Here is a 25,833-nt window from a genome sequence, read left to right on the forward strand (position 1 = left end):
CATGGATGCAGATTTAACAAGACTTCAATTTCAAATAAAAAAAAAAAACTTCTCAATTGCAAGAATATTTTCAACCCCCCAAACCTGTTGAAACACACACTAAAATCACATTCTGTGCATGAATTTTCAATGAGTCTGCAAAACCTCAAATCTCTTTTTAAAAACTTAAATGTGATTGCTGGAATATAAAAAAAATATACCTCCCATGTACTTCTACGGCAGTTCACCAGGCTTGTGTTTGTAACTCTTGATATTAAAGGGCATGTAAAGTCTAAAATAAAATAATTGTTAGTCATTGTTATAACTAACAATGAACCCATGGTGGATACACCTATCTATACGTCCCTCCAAATTTCTTCCATCGGCTTTGTTGCTGTTGTACCAAACCAAAGTACAATAAAAAAAACAGGCTAAATATTTGGGGCTATATCATGGCGTCTGCACCTGAAAAAAGGAGGGACGTTCTGCACCATGTAATAAAGTGTTTTATACTTTAACTGGTTGGAGTTCTTGCCACTTAGGGAAAAAAACATTGAACATGGGGAGTCACATTTATCAAGGGTCAAAATTTGAATTCATGTTTTTCTTAAAACTATCATACGCTCCCATAATTTGAACAATCAAAATGTATTAATAAAATCACATTTTATGAACTCCGACTAATTGAATTGACCCGAAAACTCGAATTCGATTTGAAAATATTTGAGGTTTTTTTCTCCAAAAAAAAAACTAGAATATGAGGAAGGCTCCAAACATCACCAAATTGATCCCTGGACCTCTCCTATTGACTTATACAGTAATTCGGCAGGTTTAAGGTGGCGAATAGTCGTATTCGAGTTATTAAAGGGCCAGAATGTGATAAATCACAAAATTCAAATTAAAACTTGAATTGAGTTTGGATAATTCACAATTCGAATTTGCGAGTTTTGACCAAAAAAAAAAAAATGTAAAATTTCACTTAGACCCTTCAAACAATTAGTTGTTTTCAGATAGATCATCAGAAATAACGACTTTTTCCAATGACTTTCTATTTTCGATGTGTGACTGTATTTCTAATATTAAAGTGTCATTGTTGACCCTTCTGAAGCAGCTCTGAGGGGGGGGGTCGCCGACCCTGCAAACTATTTTAAATGGATACATTTAGTTGATATATTTCCTATCTTTGAACCTGCTGAGCAGAATCTCTGGGTTTCATTACAGGCAGCTGTTAGAATTGATACAAGAGTTGCTGATACTCCAGAGATACTGCTGAGAAATGGATCAACTAAATGTTGCAGAATTGTAACAGTTTAGAGTCTGTGCCTGAATTACTGAAACACCAGAGACACGAACATTCAACTTTAAACTTTTTGAGAAAACAGAAAAAAATATTGGAAAGTAATTGAAAAACGTCGTTATTTCCAGGGAATCTGAAAACAATTGAACTGAAATATGTGTTTGGAAGGTGAACTCCCCCTTTAATAAATCTGCCCACAGTGTGTAATGTGGTTATGCACAAAAATGTGTGGCTTTTGCCCTAATGCATTTGGGGTAATTATCCACCTGTCACAGCTTCTCATAGAGACGTAGAGGAAAAGAAGACGTGCAGTGCCCATCTGCAGCCCTTAGTTTGTGCTTTTAGCCTACACAGCCTGCTGGTGAGACTGAGGCATCATACATTTGTACCTTATAGGTATTGACAATGAACACTTTTGTCATTGTGATTTTGTAGTAACAAAACAAAGCAGCGGACCCACAATGTGTACTAAAATTATTTATTACAGTTGATTTTTTTTTTTTTAACATTTCCTTTGCTATGGTACAAAGGATAATTACAAACAAAATATTACATAGGATTTATTTTCTTTCCTTTTTCTGACAACTCCGTAACAGCTTTAAATGCACAATCTATACAATTAATACAGGTTATACAATATATTGTGAACCCAGAAGAATACCAGAATACTGACATTACACTGTACAAATGAAACCCTCGCTGTACAAGAGCTCAGTGGGCTCACTCCCTGCAAATACCTTGCACACCCGCAGAAACAGCTAGAGAGGGTGCCAATGGGTCCAGGGACTGTGCTCATTGGGTGTCATTACAAGACATTTTGAGGGTTACCATGAAACAATCCCGGGATTAAGAAGCTGTGAAGAGTCTATAGCACATCTATTCCGATTTATTTTGTCCCTCGTGGCTTTGTTGGGATAAGGAATAAAAACTGCAGTGATGGCGTCACTGTGCCAGATGCAAATATGTGACCATGAGCAAAATGCAAAGCTGGGAGTATGTGTATAGTTGTCACTGTATGAAATAGAAAAATAGAATTGAATCTGCTCGGTACCGAGGGACGCTCTTGTGGCTACAATCGTGGCCTTGAGGACGTTTTTGCTATGTAAAGTGGATATAAGGCACGGCAGTGGGGGGTCATTAAGCGACACTCTTGCATCACGCAATACAAAACTGCACCCTGTAGAGCGTTCACTATAAAAGACCAGATCAAAATGGAATAGAACGTTGCACCTTTTAACTCCCACTGAAACTAATCTGGGTCTTAGAAGTACAACATATTAAAGGTGTTCCCTATTGGTCGGAAAGGATTTCTCTCTCTAAACACCATCACTTCCCGAGGGAGGCTGAAATCTTCATAAATAAAGGCAGAGGTGAATGTATTCCTGATATCAGTTTCTCCGTAGCCTTGGCTGATGCACTGTGCAAATATATATATATATAATATACTACAGAAGCTGGAGAAGGATAACCAGATACCAGCTAGGTCTGTGTGCCCCACTGCTCCTATATTTAGGGCTATGACACCCATCAATTTGATTTGCTGCAATCTTTTCATTCAAAATACCTTATATATCGGGGAATTGCTTTCTGACACCCATAAAGTGTATCAGGACACCAGGCTGTAGGCTCTGTGTTTCCCCATACATTATAATGACAGGAGGAATTCCTGAGAAGGTTGCAGAAAGATATTGACGTGTACGGGTTATTTATCATCTAGAAATGGTTATACTGAAGGATCTTATTTGCTGGAATGCATCAAATCGGAGTGGGAACTTTGGATTTCGAGCAACCAGTATAACTGTGACACTGCAGCATGAAAGGACCTGAGCATTTAATGCCACAATAACAAACTCATCACATTGCTTAAAACCTAATTTAATGTTGGGGAGCCCACCTACAATGTATTACAAGAATATGACAGCAATGAAAATAATCTGGTATTCCACTTTGGGATGAAGAGATCTCTATGATCTGCCATGCAAACCTGGGCTCTGGCTGGGGTATCAACATGCCTTGGTTTCTGCGGTTGTGCGTTTATTACCATCCTGTAAAACTAAGTTAATTGATACATTTTATTCAAAAAAAAAAAAAGGTTGATTTTGGCCAAAAGACCATTTTTGTCCCTATGTGGCAAGTGTACAATGTGAGAGTAGGAATACAGATTCAGACAATATAATAATGTTTCCTTTTAACTTCAACAAAAAAAAATCAAATGTGCAAATAAAAGGGGAGAAACATGCCGGGAGCATGGAAGGAACCCTGGAAAGCAAGGAGAATGTAAGGATGAAGATAAAATAAGATGCCCAGAGACAGCAGGAATGTATTACAAAATAAAAACACATTGCTGGCCCCTCTGGAGGAGAGATTGCCCTGCCACTGCTTGGCTGCCAGATGAACCTACAACATGTTGGCGGCAGTGAAAGGAAGATCCCAGCAAATGCTAAAGAAGTACAAAAGATGCACAGGGTCATGAACCATTGCAGAAATCCAAGTTTCTAGTGCAGGGTTAATCGAAAAGAATTTGACTGCAATGTATCCCTGACCCCTCGAGAGGACACATACCCTACACATAACAACACCACATTGCTCCTCTAACCACTTCTGCAATCGACATATTTTGATTCTAGATTTCACATTAACAGTTTCTCCATAGGAAGCATTTCCTGATGCTGCCCCACTTAGTTGCATCTCTTAATGCAGTAGGAGCAATAGAATGGAGCAAAGACGCATTCAAAGATGCTTTTAAATGAAGGGGTGCTCTACTTCCATATTCATGATATTAGCAGTGTAAGAATTGGAGCAGCTCCTGCTATTCAGCCCAAGCTGGAAGCGTCTCCCTTCTTAGATGTATCTCACAATGTGGCAGGAGCAATAGAACTGAGCAGGGATCCATCAGAAGATGCTTCCTGATTCCATAAATTAAGCCTTTGACCTTCTAGGGTCAAACCGAAGGGGCCACTCTGGTTTGACATTCATGACTTTAGTAAAAACAGCAAATATAAAAAAAAACATGTAAATTGAAATAGTGCTCAAAGAAAGAAGTAGGTATTTGTCCCCTTTAATCCCTTTTGCACCAGAGAGCTTGTTAAAATGTGGCGTCTATATAAGATGGTACCCTCCAGTGCAAAAAGGTTAAAGACAAAAGAACCACCAGATTAAATGAATGGAAGCAGGCCGGCTTCATTCGGTAGAGATAACTTTTTAGAATTCATATTAGTAGTTATGTTATAAAGCTCAAGCTTTTTATATATATATATATATATATATATATATATATATATATTGCCATCTGGTATCATTCTCCTGGGGATTTCTTGTGTCGCATTAGGTGGGTGTCTGCACTGTATAGACATTTTTCTGATTATAGTACCACAGTGATCTCATAGAAAGTGTCCCAGCCCATTTTAAAGAAAAGAACACTGACCTGGGATAGAAATTAAGCAATTTTGTAACCCATCCCCAACTGTGAATATGTCTCCTTCTCCTTTAATTATTCTTATGGCAACAAAACACAGGGAATTGTAATGGACTCCTCTACATCATAGTCAATTGGATTTATCTGCAGGTAGAGAACCAAGCCAAACCTTCCCTCCACAGGACAATAAATGCCTGTGTGCCCCGCTCACTGATTATTCATACTTCATTGGAAACACTCAGATACAATAGAACCATCAGTTTAAGGTCGAAAAATTATGTCAAATCTGGGAAAATGTAAAACCAGGGAAATGTGTTAAAACAACCTTTTCTTCAAGTACTCAAAGGATATAGGCACAGCAGTCGTCTTCCATTTGAAAGACAACATTTACTGTGTTAATAACAAGGGGGCATTATTATTATACTATGGGGGGCGTGTGCAAGGCCTCTCTGATAGTCACATACACAACCTAAAGCAATAAGTGATTAGTGCAGGACTGTATGAGGTGCAGACTAATTGGGACAGGCTACTTACAGACACAACGTGGCAAAATATACATCTGGTTAGTATTTAAAAACCCATGACACTAATAATAACTAGGGATGCAATAAATCCACTATTTTGGATTCGGCCACAGCCCAGAATCCTTCGCGAAAGATACGGCCGAATGCCGAACTGAATCCAAATCCTAATTTGCATATGCAAATTAGGTGTGGGAAGGGGAGACATTTTTTACTTTTGTTTTGAGACAAAAAGTTATGCAATTTCCCTCCCCACCCCTAATTTGCGTATGCAAATTAGGATTTGGTTGGGCCTGGCAGAAAGATTAGTCCGAATCCGAATCCTGCTGAAAAAGGTTGAATCCCGAACGGAATCCTGAATTCGGTGCATCCCTAATAATAACATTCTTAGAGGACAAACAGCAATTTTTGGGAACATTAGGACAAAATTGTTATATAAAATCCAGGAAAACAGTATTACTATCAAGGAAAGCACTAATTAAAATGCATTATAAATTGGTGGGACCACAACGAATTAACATAAAATGCAGGAAATATATTACAATAAAAAATCGATTGTTTAAAACACACAATCAAAAAATGTCAGTCTCTTAAGTTATTTCTTGCCGATCACCTCACAGTCTCTCCACTGTAGAAAAAAAGTCCAACCAAATGTGTATACTTCCAGAAAAATATGCACAAGGGATCAGCGCCTGTGGCAACAGAAATAAGGAACTCGCATAGCGTAATACGTTCGATGTAAAATGATATATAACACCATGTGCTTTTAATTAGCTTACTTTATGTGTGTTCCCCCTTTTTTTTGGGTTAGGTTAGTCTATGAGTGCTCCCATTTCCCTTATACACAACTGGTTAAAGGGAACAGGTGCAGGGGGGGGGTGCAGGTTAGAAACAGTTTTAAAATCCAATTTAAAAAAGCAGATTTTAAAAGGCAGATTTAAAAAGCAGATTTAAAAAGCAGAGTTCTTTGGTGCAGCGATGGGTGAATACAGTTTTCAACACAACACCTCCACCGTTTGGTAAAATTGCCTACTTACAAACCACACTCGTGGTTAAGCGTATTCATTAACTCCTCCCGAGTGGTCTTAGCTTGACTTTGTATCCTCCATAGACTCCAGGGGAAGGATAGAAAAACCAGAAATAGTGTAATAACGTTTTATTTAAAAAATCTTAAAAACAGTAAATGCACTCACATTTTGTTCTCAATAAAATCGCATTCAGTCCAGTTTGTTGTAGTTTTTCGAAATCACCAGGGATGGTCCTTGCCAGCCGGATCCAGACCTCCTTGTGGTGTGCGTGCTGAACTGGTAGGTGAGATCACCTAGCTAAATCTGCTTTTTAAATCTGCCTTTTAAAATCTGCTTTTTTAAATTGGATTTTAAAACTGTTTCTAACCTGCACCCCCCCCCTGCACCTGTTCCCTTTAACCAGTTGTGTATAAGGGAAATGGGAGCACTCATAGACTAACCTAACCCAAAAAAAAGGGGGAACACACATAAAGTAAGCTAATTAAAAGCACATGGTGTTATATATCATTTTACATCGAACGTATTACGCTATGCGAGTTCCTTATTTCTGTTGCCACAGGCGCTGATCCCTTGTGCATATTTTTCTGGAAGTATACACATTTGGTTGGATAAAATGCAGGAAAACATAAAACCAGGGTATGTAAAATTGAGGGTTCACCGTATATAAAATGACACCACAGCCGGGGCAAGGAGTTTGGAGTTTTTGGAACCCGTACCCGCAACCTGCAATCCGCAACGCGGACCCGCAACCTGCATTCTTTCCCACTTGGACCAGCAACCCGACCCGCAAGTACCTTATCCGCAACCCAGACCCGCTGACCATCAAGGATCAGGAAGTGCTGACGTTGTAAACCGAAAGTGACATCATCGGAAGTAGGCGTGGTCAGAAAAACCGAAGTAAAACAGTAAGTACTGTCAGGGGCAATCCTGGCCCCTCCGCCACCTGAGGCAGCAGCAGTTGCTGCTGCCCCCCCTCCCCCGGAAATTCACTCTTAAAGTACCAGGAGCAGCATTTTTGCTGCCCCTGGTACCTAGTGGGGCGATGCCGCCTGAGGCGACAGCCTCAACTCGCCTCCTTGGCGAAGCACCCCTGAGTACTGTCAATGTAAACCGGAAGTGGCATCATCGTAAATAGACGGGAACAGAAAAAAGGAGTAAAAATCGCTAGTCAGAAGACCTGCGGCCCCGCAGAACTGCGTCTATACCCGCACCCGGAATTTCTGCTCGCAACCCGCAGGGTACTGCAGGTTTTTGCGGGTAACCGACCCACTGCAGGGCTCTAACTTGGGCACCCAGGACAAGGGTGGTGATGTAGGGGCCACACTTGTGACACTGCTGTAAATTTGTGCCCTAAGAATTTAGGGAATTCATTTACAAAGGCACATGACACAAGCAAGAAACGTTGATGTTGAAAAGGGGGTTGTGTATTTTATAAGAGCTGCTGTAGAGAGTCTCACCCTACAACACCCCACCACACAGGCACAATGTTATTAGGCAACATTTCCAAAGGTTGACATATATTTTAGGCAATTATATTCATGGCAGAGTAAATCCCCTCACCTATAATATGTGTTTCACTATAAATCCAGTGACATGATGGTATAACTCCTCCCCCACAATAGTAATGTAACTAAGAGCAGGACAATATATGAGATACTACATGTTCATATAAACGTTAACTTCCCCTTTAAATTCTCCCCCTCTGTATGTTGTTCGTAGTAACATCTCTCTGCACTGCCCGGGGAGAAACGTTTCGTAATAAAGAGAGAGGCGGGAGCTATTAGAGGAGCTGCGGAGCCTCTCACCCGGCCATTATCTCGCAGCGATCACTGAGTTCAGAAGCAGCAGCACCACAGAGCTCAGCAGCCCCATCCCGTAGTCTGACTGGGGGCGGGGTTAGGGGGGGACTGACCAAGAGACACGTCATAACAGTGCGCAGTTGTTTTCATTATACACGCAGGCCGAATAGGCGCGGCACGATCTATCCAATCAGAGGGCCACTGATGTGATAGCCTAATCTGATTGGGAGTTGGTAACGTTTAGTTTGTTGCTGGCGTGGGGAGGAGACGTGTGGGTTAGATGTGATGTGACAGGGACTGGAGATGTTGTACATCCTGGTTCTGAGGGCGCTTGGAACAAATAATGGGCAGTAGTTGAAGTCAACCTCTCCTTCCCCTGTTTATATTTACACAGCCAGTGGAGATGAATAAATGTATGAAGTGAAATGGCGCAGAGGCTGTTTATTAATAGTTTAAATGGAAATATGTATTTCTTATAAGCCTCTGGTTCCCTAATAGGGTTGCTAACTGTTATCTTGTTGGTTCTTTTTCCCAGACATTCTGGTAACCCCATCCCTTACTCCAAAGTGTAAACAGCTGCCACTCACAAATCCCACACACGGGCACATGCACAAAAGAATCTTTTATTCCAAAAACATGTCAGATGCAATTTTATGGCTGTAGGCTGTTCTGACTGGTTAAATAGTGTTTATTTACGTTATTCTATGACTGAACATGACTATAATTGCTATTCCATCTCTGTAACCTCAGAGCAAGCCTATGACTCTGTACTATAACATATAATATTGTCACATATTGAGCCCTATATGATTTGTATAATAAAGGATGCTGTTTGTGGGATATGTAAGTGTCTGCAATATATTATATGGAGTATGGATTAACTCTGCTGTCAAACACTGCTAATATAATAAATGTGTCTCACAAGCGACTCCCACCTCCAATCTCAAGGTAACACAACAGTTTATCTAAATTCTGCAGAATTGTGGGGGTCAGAGTGATCAGACATGTGTATGAGGCAGTTGGCCAGTGATCTCTTTGCTTTCTCCCACCGTTTCTTATTGACTGTTATACATACCCCCCAACTGTCCCGTTTTTTGCGGGACAGTCCCGCCTTCAGCTGCCTGTCCTGCTGTCCCAGGTTGTGGGCTCAATATCCCGCTTCCCAGTGGCTCATGAGCTCTTCCTGTTTGTGCTTAGTGAAGTCTCGCAAGAAGAGACCACGCCTCCCTGACGCGCTACGTTGCCTCCTTTAGGCGTCAGGGGCCCCGGCAGAAGTGGGGGTGGAAGGAGCAGGAGACAGAGAGGCCGCAGTCAGACAGGAGCGAGGAGTAGAGTTATGGCTCGGCGGGCGCTGTTCGTGCTGGAGCTGTACAGCGGGGTCGGAGGAATGCACTGCGGCCTGGGAGGTAAGGGGGATTGGGTGGAACGCAGAGTGGCGGGGCAGGTAATTGGGTGGAGCGCACAGGGGTGCGGAAGCTGAGGTGACAGGGAAATAATACAGTGAGGCCTTCCATGGAACAGGGGCTGGGCCTGAGCCTGCACTTGTTAGTGTTTCTTTCCCAACACAGGCCGGACTTTGGGCTGAACCACTACTTTACATTCTTCCCACTAATCTCCACCCAAACCGAACTCCCTTATACTCTCTCCCTTCATTACTTCAATCAGATCTTCAGCCTGCTGCAGCTTCTTGAGAGATCAGGAAACGCAAACTATAACTCCCAGCATTCCTCGCTGACTCCTACAAGGGGTTTAGCAGACACAGACAAGAATGTTACTGGCCGCACTCCTGCCTGGATATGCCACTTCTTTATGTTACTACAGTGAAAGTTCTGGAGATCTAGCAGCATCTCTGTCATGTCACTAGTTGCATCCCCAGTCCCTTAGCTTTGTTAGTTATTATCCTATTGGTTATACAGCACTATTTGCTTTTGGCAGAAAGTAAAATCCCTTTAAAAACCCCCCATACCTACCAACTGTCCCTTTTTTAGAGGGACAGTCCCTCTTGACAGTCGTATATTGTGTGATTGTTCTTGGCTATATGCAGATCTAACCCTCCTGTGTTGTACACAGTCTTTTGTGAAGGCTGGGGTCTGAGAAAATGTAGCTAATATCAGGGCTCCAGATAAAGACTTAGGAGACACATATAAAAAGTACACGCTCCCAAATAAGTGCTGCACATGGTGCTACTATAAAGCTAAAAGGTTCCGTCAAATGTGTGATTAATATGTGACTTTTACAATGAGTAATTAATTTAAATTAATGGGTTTTGTGGCTAATTGGGCTACTTTTGCACAAGCACAACCTTTAGCAGGTCACTACTGGGCTGTATACCTCCCAACTGTCCCGTTTTGAGCGGGACAGTCCCGCTATTAACAGCTCAACCCGCTGTCATGGATTTGTACTGATAAGTCCCGGGTTTCTCTTTGATCTGCTGCACTGAATAGCCAGAAACAGATACAAGGTTTCTAACTTAATTGTGTCTTGACAGACAGCCCAGAATACATACTTGACATACTTTTGTGACAGTTTGATAAGATAAGAACTTACTTACAGCTTAAAGGGCAATACACCTTCATTTGCAAAACTGTAATAAAATAAAAACCACAGAAATGTGTTCAAACTTTCATAACCTGCCAAATTATGTAAAATGAGCATGCTAATTAGGGGGTGTGGCCACAAAAATGGGAGTGGCACAACTTTTTGTCCTTCTTTTCATTTCCAAAATGTTGGGAGGTATGTGTTATACCTCTCAGCCACCGTATTTCTGTCTTGTGCTCTTAGCCTCCCTGTTGCTAAACTGAATAATCTTCGTTTCCATCAAGGTTTTGACATCTTAAATGACATTTAGTATAGGGATGCACGGAATCCATTATTTTAGGTTTCAGCCGAATCCCAAATCCTCTGTGAAATGTTTGTCTGAATACCAAACCAAATCCGAACCCTAATTATCTTATGTAAATTAGGGAAACGAGGGGGAAAAGAGAACCGCACCTGGTAAAACATTTTTTTACTTCCTTGTTTGTGTGATTAAAAAGGCAAGTTATTTTTCACATTCGGTTGGCCAGGCTCATGGATTTAACTAAATGAAAAAGGGCAAATCTTCACCGACTCCTGGATTCGCTGCATCCCTAATTACGTAGTTGGTTCATCCCATTTTATTTGTATGTATTCCAACATCATTAAACAAACAAACATAAAAAATGATGTCAAGGCAGTGGCGTAACTATAAACTCCGCAGCCACAAGGGGGCACATAATGAGGGGTCTGCTTCTTCTATAGTTCTAAAGAATTCCACTTTCCCCAGCCATTCTCTCACTGGTGTGTGGGGGAGTCAAGCAGAAATTTCAAATTTGGAAGACTGAAGCTACACGGGTTATATCACCAGCAATTCACATTATTGCCTATGGGAAAGCTTTTACTGGAGATTAGTCACCCACAGTAGAAGAGATTTATCACTGGCAATTCATCTCCTGGTGTGCCATTGCACTAAAATGACCGGCAGTTAATGCTACCTGCTGATTGGTTGCTATGGGTTACTGCAAATGGGCAAACTTAGTGTTTTTATTTACTAAAGGGCGAAGTGACTAACGTTAGCGACCCCTCTTTGTCGGGGGTCTCGGTGAATTAAAAATTTTACGCGTGCGCACTGATGTCACGCAGCACACATACTTAGAAACCCTGCACCATGTGCTCCCATGGACAAATGCAACATGGCGCTCCGAAAAGGCGAAGGGGGCCCTGGGGCAGTAGCCCAGGTGGGCCCCAAGCCCCCCAGTCCGACCCTGTTGTGACATAATTTCGTTACTTCGAACGGGTGCAGGCGTAACTTTGCTAGAGAAGGAGATAGACTCCCTTACACCTGGTAATTTGCTCCCTTACACCTGGCGAAGGTACGCAACTACGCAAATTCACTAAGATCTGTATTTTACTGAACGTTACCTCTTGCGCCAGACTTGCCTTCGCCACCTCAGACCAGGCGAAGTGCAATAGAGTAGATAGGACTTCCACAAAAAATAGTTTGTTTCGCTTGCCGCAGTAACGCTAATGCTACTTCACAAGCGTTCGGTGCCCTGGACGCAACTTTGGATTTTAGTGAATTAGCATTGTCCTGGTTGAATCTAAACCTGATGAAGTGTTGCAATGTGAGCGAAGCGGACGCTAGCGCAAATTAAGCGCTTCGTGAATCTGCGCTTAGTGTTTTACCCAACTCTGTGCTATAGGGTGGGCGAGTAATACATTTCACTGGGCTGGAGTCTTTTGGTTCCTTACACTGTTACTAAATATACTACAATATATTATAGCAAATGTGGCACAACAGAGACCCATTTAAAAACTTTCATGTATCTTAAAAGGGTTGTTCACCTTTAACTTAACTGTTAGTATGATATAGAGCATGATATTCTGAGACAATTTGTAATTAGCTTTTATTATTTTTGGTTTTTGAGTTATTTAGCTTTTTTTATTCAGCAGCTCTCCAGTTTACAATTTCAGCAATCCAGTTGCTAAAGTCTAAATTACCCTATCAACTATGTATTGATCTGAATAAGAGCCTGGAATATGAACAGAAGAGGGCCTGAATAGAAGGATGAACAATAAAAGTAGCAATAATACAGTTGTAGCCTTACAAAGCATTTTTTTTTCGGCGGAGTTACAATAAGAAGCAGGGGCGTATTTATATTTAAAATAAATAACACAAATGACTTTTGATTTATAGATATTAGATTGTGCGACTGCAATAACTCTTCTGGTGGTTCCTTTCTTTTTGGACATTTTGTAACAAACTCATGATAATAATTGTGGTTTGTTTTTTCTCCGTGGAAAGAAACGCAATCACGAATTTGAAAAAAAAAATCGGCACTGTAGACTTGCACCTGCACAGTACAGTTATGGGATCCGTTATCTGGAAACCCATTATCCAGAAAGCTTTCAGTTACAGAAATGCTGTCTCCCATAGACTCTATTTTAAATGATTTCCTTTTTCTCTGAAATAATAAAACAGTATCTTGTACTTGATCCAAACTAAGATATAATTAACCCTTATTGGAAGCAAAACCAGCCTATTGGGTTCATTTAGGGGCAGATTTATCAAGTGTTGAATAATAAATTAGAATTTTCGAGTTTTCACATTCAAATTTTAACCCACCTATTCTAATGTAAATTTGAATATCTCTAGTGCTGGGGCAGGAGATATAACACAAAGCTCACACAACTGCAGAAATGTGACACCGGTATCACAATTGTACAGTGGCTACCTCCACTCACCTCCCAACTAAAAGATAAACCCTATGTTATTGGGTGCATTAACCAACACGTATGTGCATGTGTATGTACCCCAATCAATTTCTGTCTATGTGTATTTGTTCCCAAATGCTTCCCACATAGCAAGATACAAACTGTGTTTTATGGTAGATTCAGATCCATCAAGCTCAAGCATCAGATCATCACAAACAAAATCAAACAGGTTCATGTAATCCAGTTATGAGTGTTGAATGTGTTTATTTCTATTATTTTTATTTGCTCATTAGTACAATATCTAGACTCCAAACTTGTATTGTGAAAGGTGCGGGGTGAGTAATGCCGTGCAGATGCTTAAACAATGTCACAGTTGTGCCTCTTACCTTTTCGATGGTTATTCTTGGAAACACCTGTGGGGAGATGGATAACTATATTGTTATCATCATCCTTTATTGACAACATGCTGAAATAATCAGCAGCCTTTTACAGAGATTATACATCATTCCCATCAGTCCCTTCCCCAACAGAGCTTACAATCTAAGGTCACAATCAAATCTATTACATTCACACAGACAAGGATCAGTTTTCCTCCTAAATGTTAGAGCTTGTTGTGCAGCCTCCGAGCAGCAATAAGCACAGTGCTCTCTGGTTACGATCTGCTGGAGCTGTAAAGCCCTGTTACTCATATATATATATTCCACCACTTTCACCATGAAAACTGAAAAGAATAGATCAGAATGACTCATGAACACTGCACAAAGCTGGAATATATTAAGTAGTAGGAGGTGAAGGCACTTTGTATACTATAAATAATAACATGTAAGAATCAAGTCTCACAAGTGGTTGAATTAGCACATGGTTACCCATGTGAGCAGTAACGCCACGTCAAGGCTTCAACTCTTGTTACTGTCCATTCACACATCTATTGCAGCAAATGGCTCACCCTATCACTTGCTGCAATAGTTTCCTCTCTGGTCCTGCATGGAGTGACATAAACTGTCATGGGACCTTTCCTCTTCAGCAAATACTGAGAGGTATCTGACTAGTCACACACACACACATCATTGGCTTTTACATATTTAGATTTACTTTTACTCAAACATATTTAGATTTAGTTTAAAATTTTGATTTTTAGGTTTAGATGATATATACACAGTACTGATACAGGAATCATGATGGACCTATTTAGCTGACGTTTGTTCCTAGTTGGCATTTTGGGTCATACACCTCTGCCCAGTCTGTTTATGAACCTTTCCCCCCATCCTTGAGCTGACCTGCAATTTATTCTAAATATGGACCTGGGTTTTTTGGACTAGTTGTTACAACAGAGCCAATATTCACATTCACACACACATATCTCACACAACCATACAACATTCCTACACATTCCAGAATATCACACATGCTATAATTATTAAGTTCTTCTTTTAGTAGCCTCTCCAAGAACCCTGCTCCCCTCTAACTAATGGTTTATAAACGTCAACCTGGGACATCACTATTTAATTTAGTTTTTGACATGCCTTTTCCATTTTCGTGGGGTTGAATTTAGGTTATATTTATATTTTAATGGGCAATTATTTGCAATTAAATAAATTTAGATGATCCAGAGGAAGGCAAAAAAACCCCCTTCTGAGGCGGTCTCCAATCTGCCTCAGAAGGGGAAAAAAATTCCTTCCTGACTCCAAAATGGCAATCGGACATGTCCCTGGATCGACAGTAGCCTTGTAAAGGAAATACAATGCCACATAGGGAGTGTACGGGTCCAATTCTATTGCTCCCGTATTGGCATGCCATTAATGAAGCACCAGGTTATAAAAATAACCTGATACTAGTGACTGATTCCTTGAAAGGAAGAACAGGTCATTTCCAATACAGAAATGCCTGCGGATTCCAAAAGGGAATTCAACTCAGTGTTCTCCTGTTCAAGGAATGGGTGAGCATTGCAAATAGCTAATTCAACTGATGCGCACACACACTCTCTCTCTCTCTCTCACACACACTCTCTCTCACACACACACTCTCTCTCTCTCTCTCACACACTCTCTCTCACACACACACTCTCTCTCTCTCACACACACTCTCTCTCACACACACACACTCTCTCTCACACACACACTCTCACACTCTCTCTCACACACTCTGTCTCTCTCTCTCTCTCTCTCACACACACACACTCACTCTAACACATAGACATGCACACTCACTCACACACACTCACTCTAACACATACACACACTCATTTTCACACATACACACACACTCACTCTAACACACACTCACTCTCAAACACACACACACACTCACTCTCAAACACACACACACATACACACATATATATATATACAATGGTAAGGTGATAACAATAAACCCCTATATATTTAGGTCTCCAGGGGGTATACTTACCACTACTTACCATTAGGGAGCTCAGCGGCTGCTGAGTGATAACAACCCGCCCTTCCTTCCCTAAAAGAAAATGATTTTAGATGTATTTTAAGTGAAGTTTCTATAGAGCATATGTTTTCTTTTCTACCTTATTCTAGATGCTTGCCTGTCAATAGTTATACGATATCTATTATCCTGTCAATAAACTATTGTATAACATTTTATCTAAAGACCTAAAACCAGCCTAATCTTTTACATTACTCTACACTGTCTCATTTCATATAACATTTATACTCACGATGGTTAACTCTTCCGTTCTTTCTTTTTCTCTTCTCCAAGTCAAAGCCAGGGATCCCGTGTGGTGGCGACATTGATGGCAGACGCAGGTGGATGAGTTGTTGAGAGGTGCAGCTTGCCATAGAGGGTATGATGTCAATTGGCCCAGGTTGTTGTATTGTCCAGGCAGTATTGATGTTTTCCCATATTAGAACCAATGCCTTACTCCTGCCAACTCCAGCTGGGATCCACGTGGGAGAAATCTGCCAAGTTGGTTTCCTCGTTCCGAATTTGAGAGGAGAATGACAGCGGGATTTCAGTGAAGTCATCTGCTGATGGCTATATGAAAGGAAACAAGGTGCTTCTTACATACTTCATTTCACTCAAGATAAGTCGTAACTTAATATGTGGCTTTAATTATCTGTAAAAAGTGATTACTGGATTCAGATATTAATGCCCAGAAAAATGAGAAGCAGGGGAAAGTTAAAATCAGACTAAATGAATAATGGACCCATTAACCTCACTATGGACACGTGATTATCTGTCCTTGTTACAGTGATTACCACAGTGCAGACCAAGCTGACAGGGCTGGTCCTATCACACGTGGGGCCCAATTGGGACCATGTTGGCGGGGCCCCTAGACAAAGTGTTGCTGGCTACTGACACACCAAGTATTTAGGAAAATAAGGGCATACAGGCACAAAATAGAAAGGAAAGGGGCAGACAAGGTAACATAATAGGGGCACACAGGGTAAGAGAGAGAGGGAGGAAATAGGAGAGTGGACTGGGCCAATTAGTTTGGGGCTGGGCCGATTCAGCTTGGGAGCAGGCTTGGTTGGATTGGGGGCAGGCAGGGCCTATCAAGGTTGGAGGAAAGCTGGGCCTATGAGAGTTGGGGGCAGGCTAGACCTATGGATTTGGGGATGGGCTGGACTCTCAAAGTTGGGGGCAGGCCAGGCAGCATCATGTGCTGAGGGAAATATTATCTGTGCTGCCCTGTGGTGCGGGGCCCCCCAGAGGTGCGGGGCCCAATTGGGCCCAATTGGTCCAATTGGCCTAAGGCCGGCCCTGCAAGCTGAAGTCCAGTTTGGGTGAAGTCTGAAGGTGAATTGTGTTTTTTCAGTCTTGGATACTACTAGTACTTTGGGAAAGTTACTGTTAGCAATATGTTTTATTATCTAAGTGAAGCCCAACCCAATGTGTGAGAGTGGGTGGATGTATCATATATAGCACATGTATTTACCATTCCTGGCTGGAAAGGGGTCTTCACTCTCCGGTTCTCCAGCTCTTCCCACTTCACTGTGCTGTAGAAAGCGTGCTCCCTGATGTTTCCGTTGACACCGATCCGCTGATTCTCATCCATCTCCAAAAGCTAAAAAGAAACATGAACATGAATTCTAATATTGCAGGTGCTATGTCATGTACCTCCTAGCACTAGGGCCCGGGCCTAGGGTGGCAGGATTTTAGGGGGCGGCATGCTGCCCAACCACACCCACAATGATTCAGAAACACTGGGGATGCGCATGAGATACAATAGTTTTTTTTTAAATTTCCTGTGCGCCAATCCCCATTGCTCTGGTGAAAAAGATGAATGATGATGAAGGATGAAAATCTGAGGGGCGTCTGCTATGTAAATCTGGCTCTGGATATTTACCTTTGGCAGGAGGTCCAGCATTTCCTTGCTCATATAATATGGGTAATACGGCGTATTCTTCTTTATTGCAAAGAATTGCCTTAAAATACTGCCTGATGGTGAAAATGGCAAGCTGCCCGTGGCCATTTGGTACATGGTAATCCCAAAAGACCACCAATCCACGCCTGCGTTATACTCTGCCTTTGATAGAACCTATGAAACAAAATGATTACAGAAAAAACATGAGTCATGAACTTGATAGGCTACTTGCAGAACATAAAATAACATGTTATTTCCATATTAAATTGCAGATGGATTACATTTAACTTCTGTATTACTATTAATATATTAATAATATTAATTAATATTAAATGAGCACAGATCAAATACGTGTGGTATTATCAGAGATGCTGTTCTCATTTAAATGGGTTGTTTTTCCCCTTCAGGTCAACTCTTAGTATGTTATAAAACGTCAAATTCTTAGCAACCTTTGCCTTGGTCTTAGTTTTTTATCTTTTATAATTTTTCAATTATTTGCCTTTCTCTCCAGCATTCAGATGGGGGTTAATGACGCCCTTCAGCCAAAATCATATTGCAGTGTAAGGCTACAGTTTTGTTGTTACTGAAACTTTTATTATTTATCTTTATAGTCAGGCCCATTCATTTTCATTTCCCAGGCTCTCATTCAATTCAGCACCTGGTAGCTAAGTTAAATTGAGCCCTAGCAACCAGATAGCTGCTGGAACTCCAAAATAGAGAGCAGCTGAACAAAAAGCTAAATCATTCAAAATGAAGACCAATTGCAAATTGTCTCCGAATATTTCTGCATGAGACTAAAGGTTAAATTAAAGGTGAATATGTTTGTATTTTAAATGTTTGTTGTCACCTCTGGTGCGCGGTATCCAGGGGTTCCTATTACTCCGTTGGTTCTTGTCTGGTCGAAGATGTTCTCTGCGGCGAGGCCAAAGTCGCAGATCTTGATATGGCCGTATCTGTCCACCAACACGTTGTCAGGTTTCAGGTCACTGTAGGATAAGAATTAGGAGCAATTTAAATAGGTAACAGTTCTCGGGACCAACATTGCCCTCCACTGCCCCTATAAGTAGGCTGCCATCAGAGTGGGGATCCTGCAGGGGGCCCATAGTAACAGAGAACCCAAGGAAATGTGAAGGTACAATTCATAGAATAAAAAAGATATTGGACCTGCAGAGGGAATTAGTAGCATTTGGGTGGGGACAGGGCAGCCATCAGGGGGGGACAGGGGGGAGAGTTGTATGGGGCCCCGAGGGTAAGGGGGGCCCCGGCCACGCCACACTTACTTGATTAGCCGGGCCCCCCTGCTTTTTGAGACCTGCTGACTTCGGGAAGGCATGGACGTTTAAGGGCCCTGACCACCAATTTTCTTATAATGTGGGGGGGGCCTGGCCACCAATTTTTTTTTCTCATGTTGGGTCCTAGCCACCAATATATTTTTATGGGGGGCCCTGACCACCAATATCTTTTTATTTTTTATTAACATGTGGGAACCCTAGCCACCAATATTTTTCTTGTTTTTTTTACTGTGTGGTGGGGAGGGCGGACCTTTAGGTCCCAGGAAATGTTGTCATATGGGGCCCTGTGATTTCTCATGGTGGTCCTGGGTGGGGATGTTGACATGTTTGAGCAGAACGGAGTGAGTGTTCTGTAAAATATTCTACATTCTTTTAATTGGGGCCATGTTCTACTTTGTTGGATTTGCCCACCTCCCACAGGGGTGAGGGGCCAACCTGGCAGTGGGATAAAAACCTGGACTTGTATGGGAAAGTTCTATGTAGTATGGGGGTCCCATGACTTCTAACAGCACCCTGCAGTCTGACTGTGTAAGTGCTTTCTTGTATTGACTAATTTAAAAAGGAGTTGGGAGAGATGAGTAGCTACTATGGGAAATGCTTGCCTACAGCACATGTAGTGGTGACAGTCCATCATCACTCAGTGAATCTATGTGTCAGAAAGCACATAGAGACAACACAATATACTGAGAATTTACTCACCGATGAATGATGCCCTTAGAGTGCAGGAACTGGAGGGCAACCACCATCTCCGCTGTGTAGAACCTTTTACAAAAAGAAAATCATCATCGTTCCTATATCACATTCATTACATAGGATTTGTTACAGTTAACTATAGAGTTGCCTCGCAGTGTTCTCTGTGATTGCATCTGATGCAAATATCTAAGTGTAACATACAAAAGGGTGCAGAACACATCTTACTGACAGCACAGGCAAACATGCTACATATGTAACTTGTTATGGGAACAAATTCAGCCCATTCAAGTGCCCAGCGTTTTCCACTTATAAAAGAGCTGTAGTAACACTGTCCCAGAGAAAATCCATTAAAGTGATCCAGCTAAAATTCCTTAAAAACTTTTCATGTTCTTATTAATAAGGTTAAACCAAAGAAATGAAAAATGGGCCATTGGTTGGGGCGCTGGGAGGGGTGATATTGTAAGTCTATGGCATCTTTTAGCAACTCGTTTTGCATTGGTCAGAATCTCAAGATTGCCAGTCTGGGCCTGACAATATGCAGCAGAACAAAATTCATTAAGTGGGCAGCTTATACAGACAAATAAGTACTACATGGACCTTTGGAATATGTACCCCAATTTCTCTGTAATAACAATTAATATAATTCAGGTACAAAGCAGCCCTGTACTTATCTATGGCAAGGGTACAGGGCCAGGCCGCATCTTGCACCCACTTAACTAGAGCACCTGAATGAAACACAAGTTAGGGTGCAGGAAAGGGGACACTGCTACTCAAGCTTGTCCCTCAGTAATACACTGCTGCCATTGTGGAGAACAAAAACCTATTAAGGACTAAGAGGTAGGCAGTGAGCAAAGTATGAAAAACATGGTGGGCTGCATCTATTCTTTCCAGTTTGCTCCCTGTCCCATGTACTGTAAATGGGTCCTAATGTCACTTACATGATTCTTGCCATTGGCAGATTTCCTTTGCGAAGAATCATTTGCATTAAAGATTTCCCGCTGGCATACTCCAGGACGAAGAAGGATTCCAGCTGTTAAAGAGAAAATAGAAGAAGGTGAGACCTAGAACAGGGATCCCCAACCTTTTGAACCCGTGAGCAACATTCAGAAGTAAAAGGTGTTGGGGAGCAACACAAGCATGAAGACTGTTCCTGGGGTGCCAAATATGTGCTGTGATTGGCCATTTTAGCCCCTATGTGGATTGTCAACCTACATTGAGGCTCTGTTTGGCAGTGCATCTGGTTTTTATACAACCAAAACTTGCCTCCAAGGCTGGAATTCAAAAATAAGCTCCTGCTTTGAGGCCACTGGGAGCAACATCCAAGGGGTTGGAGAGCAACATGTTGCTCATGAGCTACTGGTTGGGGATCACTGACCTAGAACATCCAGCCTCCTATCCAAAAACTTTAAAACTGTCTGAATAGAAGTGGTAATGTGAATAAGTGGAAAGCAACATCTTGGCGCTCCATGGAGATATAGAAACAGCCGTGTATGAGGAGCAAATGAGACCCCACCGCATAGTTTGCCTAACACTGGTCTAATCATGCTAAAAGTTCATTTAAATGCTAGATTCCCTTTAAAGAGATGATATGCAATTAATAGCAGTATTTACCTCTGATTGAAAAGCTGCGTAGGAATGACATAAAAATGTGCTTCCTCTAGCGACCGACAGCACTCGGGCCTCCTTCATCATGATGTTGAAGTTGTTCTTGTCTGGACTTTTCTGCATGATCTTTACTGCTACCAGTTGCTTCTTGGTGTAAACGAAGCAACATCACCTAATAACAAAGGGCAAATAATTAGATATGACATGGTGTATGTAAAGGTAAACGCTAAACACTGAGAGGCTAAAATGAAAAAGTTATCTGTTTTCACTTTACACCATAGGTGGAGAATAATGAAGATTTCGGGAGGTTTAGTCTCCCCAATTAATTAAGAAACAGTATCTTCCAGTGATTCCTTCCCCAACATAAATGTCCCATTCTATATCACCACTTTATAATGATATCTCAGAACTGTATTTACAAAACAGTGAGTAATAATACTAAACTACTTTATTCTCGTCTATGTTTTTTTGCTTCCCTATGATTTATACCAAGGAAAAATCATTCCTGGGAGCCTTTCACTTCATCATCATTTATTTATTTAGCGCTGTCAAGATACGCAGTGCTTTACTGCAGTTATAGCAAACAGGGAATAAATGGTGGATAACAGACAAGGATTACCAGAGTACAATAGGGTTTACAAACTAAAAGGTTAGGGTTACAATTCACTTACCCGGCCAAAGCCTCCCTTTTCCAGCTCTGAATAAAACCTGTAGTTCTAATATCCAGGGGGACAGGTCTGCTGATATCCACACAGAGTTTCTTCGCTGCGCTTCCACCTAGGAAAAAAACTCCATTAGTACCTTGTATTACAAATAACCTGTACATAGCATATATTAATAAACCCATCAGCAAGCATAAGGCAGGGCTCCTTAATATGAGGCAGCACAAGGGGCTGGAGAGGGGACACCTACACCTATGTGCCTCCCCCAGATGCCCCCATGAATACATCTCCCAGAAAACTTAAACCCTTGATTATATATTGAGAAATGCTGGAAGCCTGGGTTTTCTGACATATTGACACGGCAGACCATTAGTGATAGTGATGTTCATCAGAATCAATCAGTAATTAGATTTGAACAGTTACATACAAGGTAGAAGATGAAAGCAGTTCTGATTGGTTGACATTGGCATCATCACTGATATTACTTATTTCCTATACTATAGAAAACCAGCCCTGATTGGTTGATACTGGCAATATCACTGGTGACTTTTATTTCCCCTTATAGTAAACCAGCCCTAGTTTCATACCAAGATTAAAAAAGAAGAAGAAAGAATAAATAAATAGATGGGGTAATTTTTTAATCAGAACAAGACCTTGGGTAAATCAGCAAGCTATAAACATCAGGCAAACATATTATTTGCAGAAATCCTGTTAAAAAGACATCCCAGCAAGTTAGGGCAGATAAATCCTATTTTATTAGAAAGTTAGGGGAGAGATTAAGCATAAAAGCTGCAACTGTGTTTTCTACCTTCTAAGGGATCCTCTGGATTTCTTGATTTTTGATCCTTTATTCACAACTTCACTGGTCTTTTCCAACTGACTTTTCTTTTCTTCTAACTGTAACTTTTCACTCTTCTCTATGGGGCTTTTCTCCTTGTCTTTTAATTCACTCCTCCTGCTTTTATTGCTCCCATCTTGGCGGGTCTTCTTTTCCATGGGGTGTTTCTTCCGCTCTTCTAACTCATCTCCACTCCTTCTCCTTTTATTTCTCCCATCTCACTGGCCTTCCTTTCCATGGGGCTTTTCTCCTTTTCTTTACCTGTCCTTCACTCCTTCTCCTTTTACTGCCCCCCATCCTACACTGATCTTTTCATTTGACTTTTCTTCTGATCTTCTAACTCACCTTCACTCCTTCTATTATTGCTCCAATCTCCAACAGTTCTTCCTTTGTATGGGGCTTTTCCTCTCTTCTATCTGTCCTTCACTCCTTCTCCTGCCCCAATGTTCACTGGTCTTCCTTTTCACCAGGCTTTTCTTCTTGTCTTCTAAATCATCATCACCCCTTCTGCTATTGCTCCTATCTCCACTGGTCTTCCTTTCTTTGGGGCTTTTCTTCTTCTCTTCCAGCTCCCTTTCTCTCTCCTTCTCCTTTTACTGCCCCCATCTTCACTGGTTTTCTTTTTCACCAGGCTTTTCTTCTTCTCTTCTAAATCTCCATCACTCCATCTCCTTTTCTCGCCTTGTCCTTCCTCCTCCGAATTCCGACTCCTCTTCTTTCTCACCTCCATGTTAATCTCTCCTCCTATACTGGTTTTTTAAATTTTATTTAAGCTCTATCTCAATTTATCCATTTTTATCTATCGCCACTCTCACTCCATGCCTCTTCTCCTCACTGTCCAAAAGGCAGTTGGCCTGAACCAACTGAACAGGTAACTGAACTAGGTGAAGTTCATAGTGACCACCAGCAGTATCAATGCGGGCAGGCAACATGGAGTGACATGCAAGCACTAGAGAGCCATTGGCAACTGACAGAGGCATTGCTATGTGCACTACAGAGAAGGAAAACTTCTCTAAAGGCAAATGTTTAAGTTGAATTGGGAGTTATCAAGTTGAGAATATGATTTATTTAAGTAAAAACCATTAAGGGGCAGAGCTGAAATCCCTGCCAGTCCACAAGGGTTATCAAATGGAACTGCTATACAGAGTTTGTGTTTATATCTATCTACACTGATTGATACTAAATTTGTATCAAGTTCCGAACTGTGCTGAGATCTGTGTTCACTTCAGCTCTTCAGGGGAAATTTGGAAGTTGCTGATTACCTAACAGTTCCCACTATATTATAGGACTGGTGGGCTAATTATCTGGAACAAACACCAAGTTGTTGCTTAGAAGGAACTTCTATTTTAAAATGGGCTATCTATGCTGCCGAAATTCAAAACTTTTTGGAGGTTAGTGGGACGTAGTGTCTTTATTGAAGCATGACATCCTGAAATTTCTACATTCCTTTATCATAGACCCTTCTTCACCATTTCCATATTCACTGCACTGCATGTAAAAACTCCTAAATAGAAAAGATTTATAGACACTGATAAATGTAACAGCTCTATATATTTTTTTGCACTGATGTAAAAAAATAGAAAAGCGCTAAACAAAAAGAAGCAACTTATTGTGGAGTGCCATGTATAGTGGCTCTGCTTTGGTTATGCTGTCTCTTTTTCCCCAGTTATGTTATGTGTAATGTGAGAACTGTATAGGAAAATGCTAAGTATAAATAAAGCACCATTTAACAGCTAAATATTATATATTATCCATCTGAATGTGTGACCATTACTTTTTAACTGGCATCAAGGAATTCCATGCATCCAATTCTCACATAGTAACATAGTAGATGAGGTTGAAAAGGAAAAAAATGTTGTCCATTCAAGTGCAACATGCACAACTGCCTATTGAATCCAGAGAAGGCAAAAAACAACCAATCTGACTGAAGCCTCAAGCAATTTGCCCTGGGGTGGGGGATTCCTTCCTGACTCCAGATGTCAGTTGGAACGCAGTCCCTGAATTAAGTTGGATTAAGAGCTGTTTTCAAGAACCTTGTGTTTTATCCCGTTGCTTAAAAGCCCATCCAACACCTGTAGGGCACAGAACTGATGGAGAATGGCTGAAGTGAAGGATGCATGGAGGTAGGAAAAGAAGATGCAAGGAGGGCAGTGATGAATACAAGCTACATAACCAAAAGCCATGCCAGTGTTTCAGCACTGAATGCCATTTAGCTCATGAAGCACACAAGAGGGCAATGTAAATAATTATTTTGTCTACTACGCTCCATTAAATAACTGCACTTTACATTGCTTTACTGTGCCAAATCATTGCTGTTGTTTGTACTCCATTATAATGTACTCAAAAGAAGCAAAAGTGGTCTTTGTTACTTGCAAAATCCAAGCTAAAAGCAATAAGAAGAAAGAATTTTGGGGGTCTCCATATCCCTTAACTCCCCTAGACGCATGATAGAACGTTTAGGAGACTAAATTATCTCCTCTTCCATCTTGGGATCTCTGTAGGAAGTGTAAGGAAGACGGGAGACAGGCAGAAAACTTTGTTTATACCTTGATGTTCCTCTGTCATTTTATGGCCTTAGTCAGTACCATCTGAATATAGGATGCAATACGCCGAATGTAATTTTATAATATGTAAATGCACACAAAAAAAGCATAAAAACAACAAAATAATTGTAGCATAGACAGTAAGGTTTATTTATAAAACTATACAATAAGCCAATCATGTTTACAATACATTTACAAAAGATATAAAATAGAATATATTATAAATATTTACCCAAAATTTAGATCTACGCTAACGGTCTACATACAGAAAGATATAAAATTATGGGCTGCTGTATAGAACCACTCTGCTACAAAGATTTTGCCATTTTGTACTGAAGCACACAGAGCACCTGGTATAAATGATTGGCTTGAGAGGGTAATGCCAGGGGCGGATATGTAAATGTGGGTACAGAATTACATTTGAGAAAAAGCACTCATAGGGAAAGAATTTGGCTCAGAACTTTGGCATGGCACAATAATTAAATGAAGGCAGTCTATACCAAAAGAGCCTGTGATGGACAAGACTCTGAGATATGTTCAGAAACGTTATATTCACTTCATCATTCTTTACACAGTCACAGCTGTAGATTCCTGGC

General features: G+C 41.1%; 1 protein-coding gene across 1 annotated transcript; it reads right to left on the bottom strand.

Annotated features, from left to right (window-relative positions):
* Nucleotides 1–16,133: 16,133 nt before the first annotated feature.
* Nucleotides 16,134–21,338, bottom strand: LOC121399835 (protein kinase C delta type-like). Its single transcript, XM_041581682.1, has 7 exons — nucleotides 21,201–21,338; nucleotides 20,528–20,619; nucleotides 19,596–19,658; nucleotides 18,452–18,590; nucleotides 17,587–17,778; nucleotides 17,176–17,304; nucleotides 16,134–16,271 (listed from the first exon to the last, which is right to left on the bottom strand). The coding sequence occupies exons 1-7, from the start codon at nucleotides 21,315–21,317 to the stop codon at nucleotides 16,155–16,157; spliced, it is 849 nt and encodes a 282-aa protein (XP_041437616.1). The 5' UTR covers nucleotides 21,318–21,338; the 3' UTR covers nucleotides 16,134–16,154.
* Nucleotides 21,339–25,833: the final 4,495 nt, after the last annotated feature.

The sequence above is a fragment of the Xenopus laevis genome, chromosome 2L (assembly GCF_017654675.1).
Source record: "Xenopus laevis strain J_2021 chromosome 2L, Xenopus_laevis_v10.1, whole genome shotgun sequence".
NCBI classification, from domain to species: domain Eukaryota; kingdom Metazoa; phylum Chordata; class Amphibia; order Anura; family Pipidae; genus Xenopus; species Xenopus laevis.

Coding starts and splice junctions, on each gene's coding strand:
- LOC121399835 (XM_041581682.1), bottom strand. CDS start 21,317: ATGCAGAAAAGTCCAGACAAGAACAACTTCAACATCATGATGAAGGAG. Junction 20,620..21,200: donor ACGCAGCTTTTCAATCAGAG/GTAAATACTGCT, acceptor TCTCTTTAACAG/CTGGAATCCTTCTTCGTCCT. Junction 17,305..17,586: donor TGCTGGACCTCCTGCCAAAG/GTAAATATCCAG, acceptor GTTTCTTTTTAG/CTTTTGGAGATGGATGAGAA.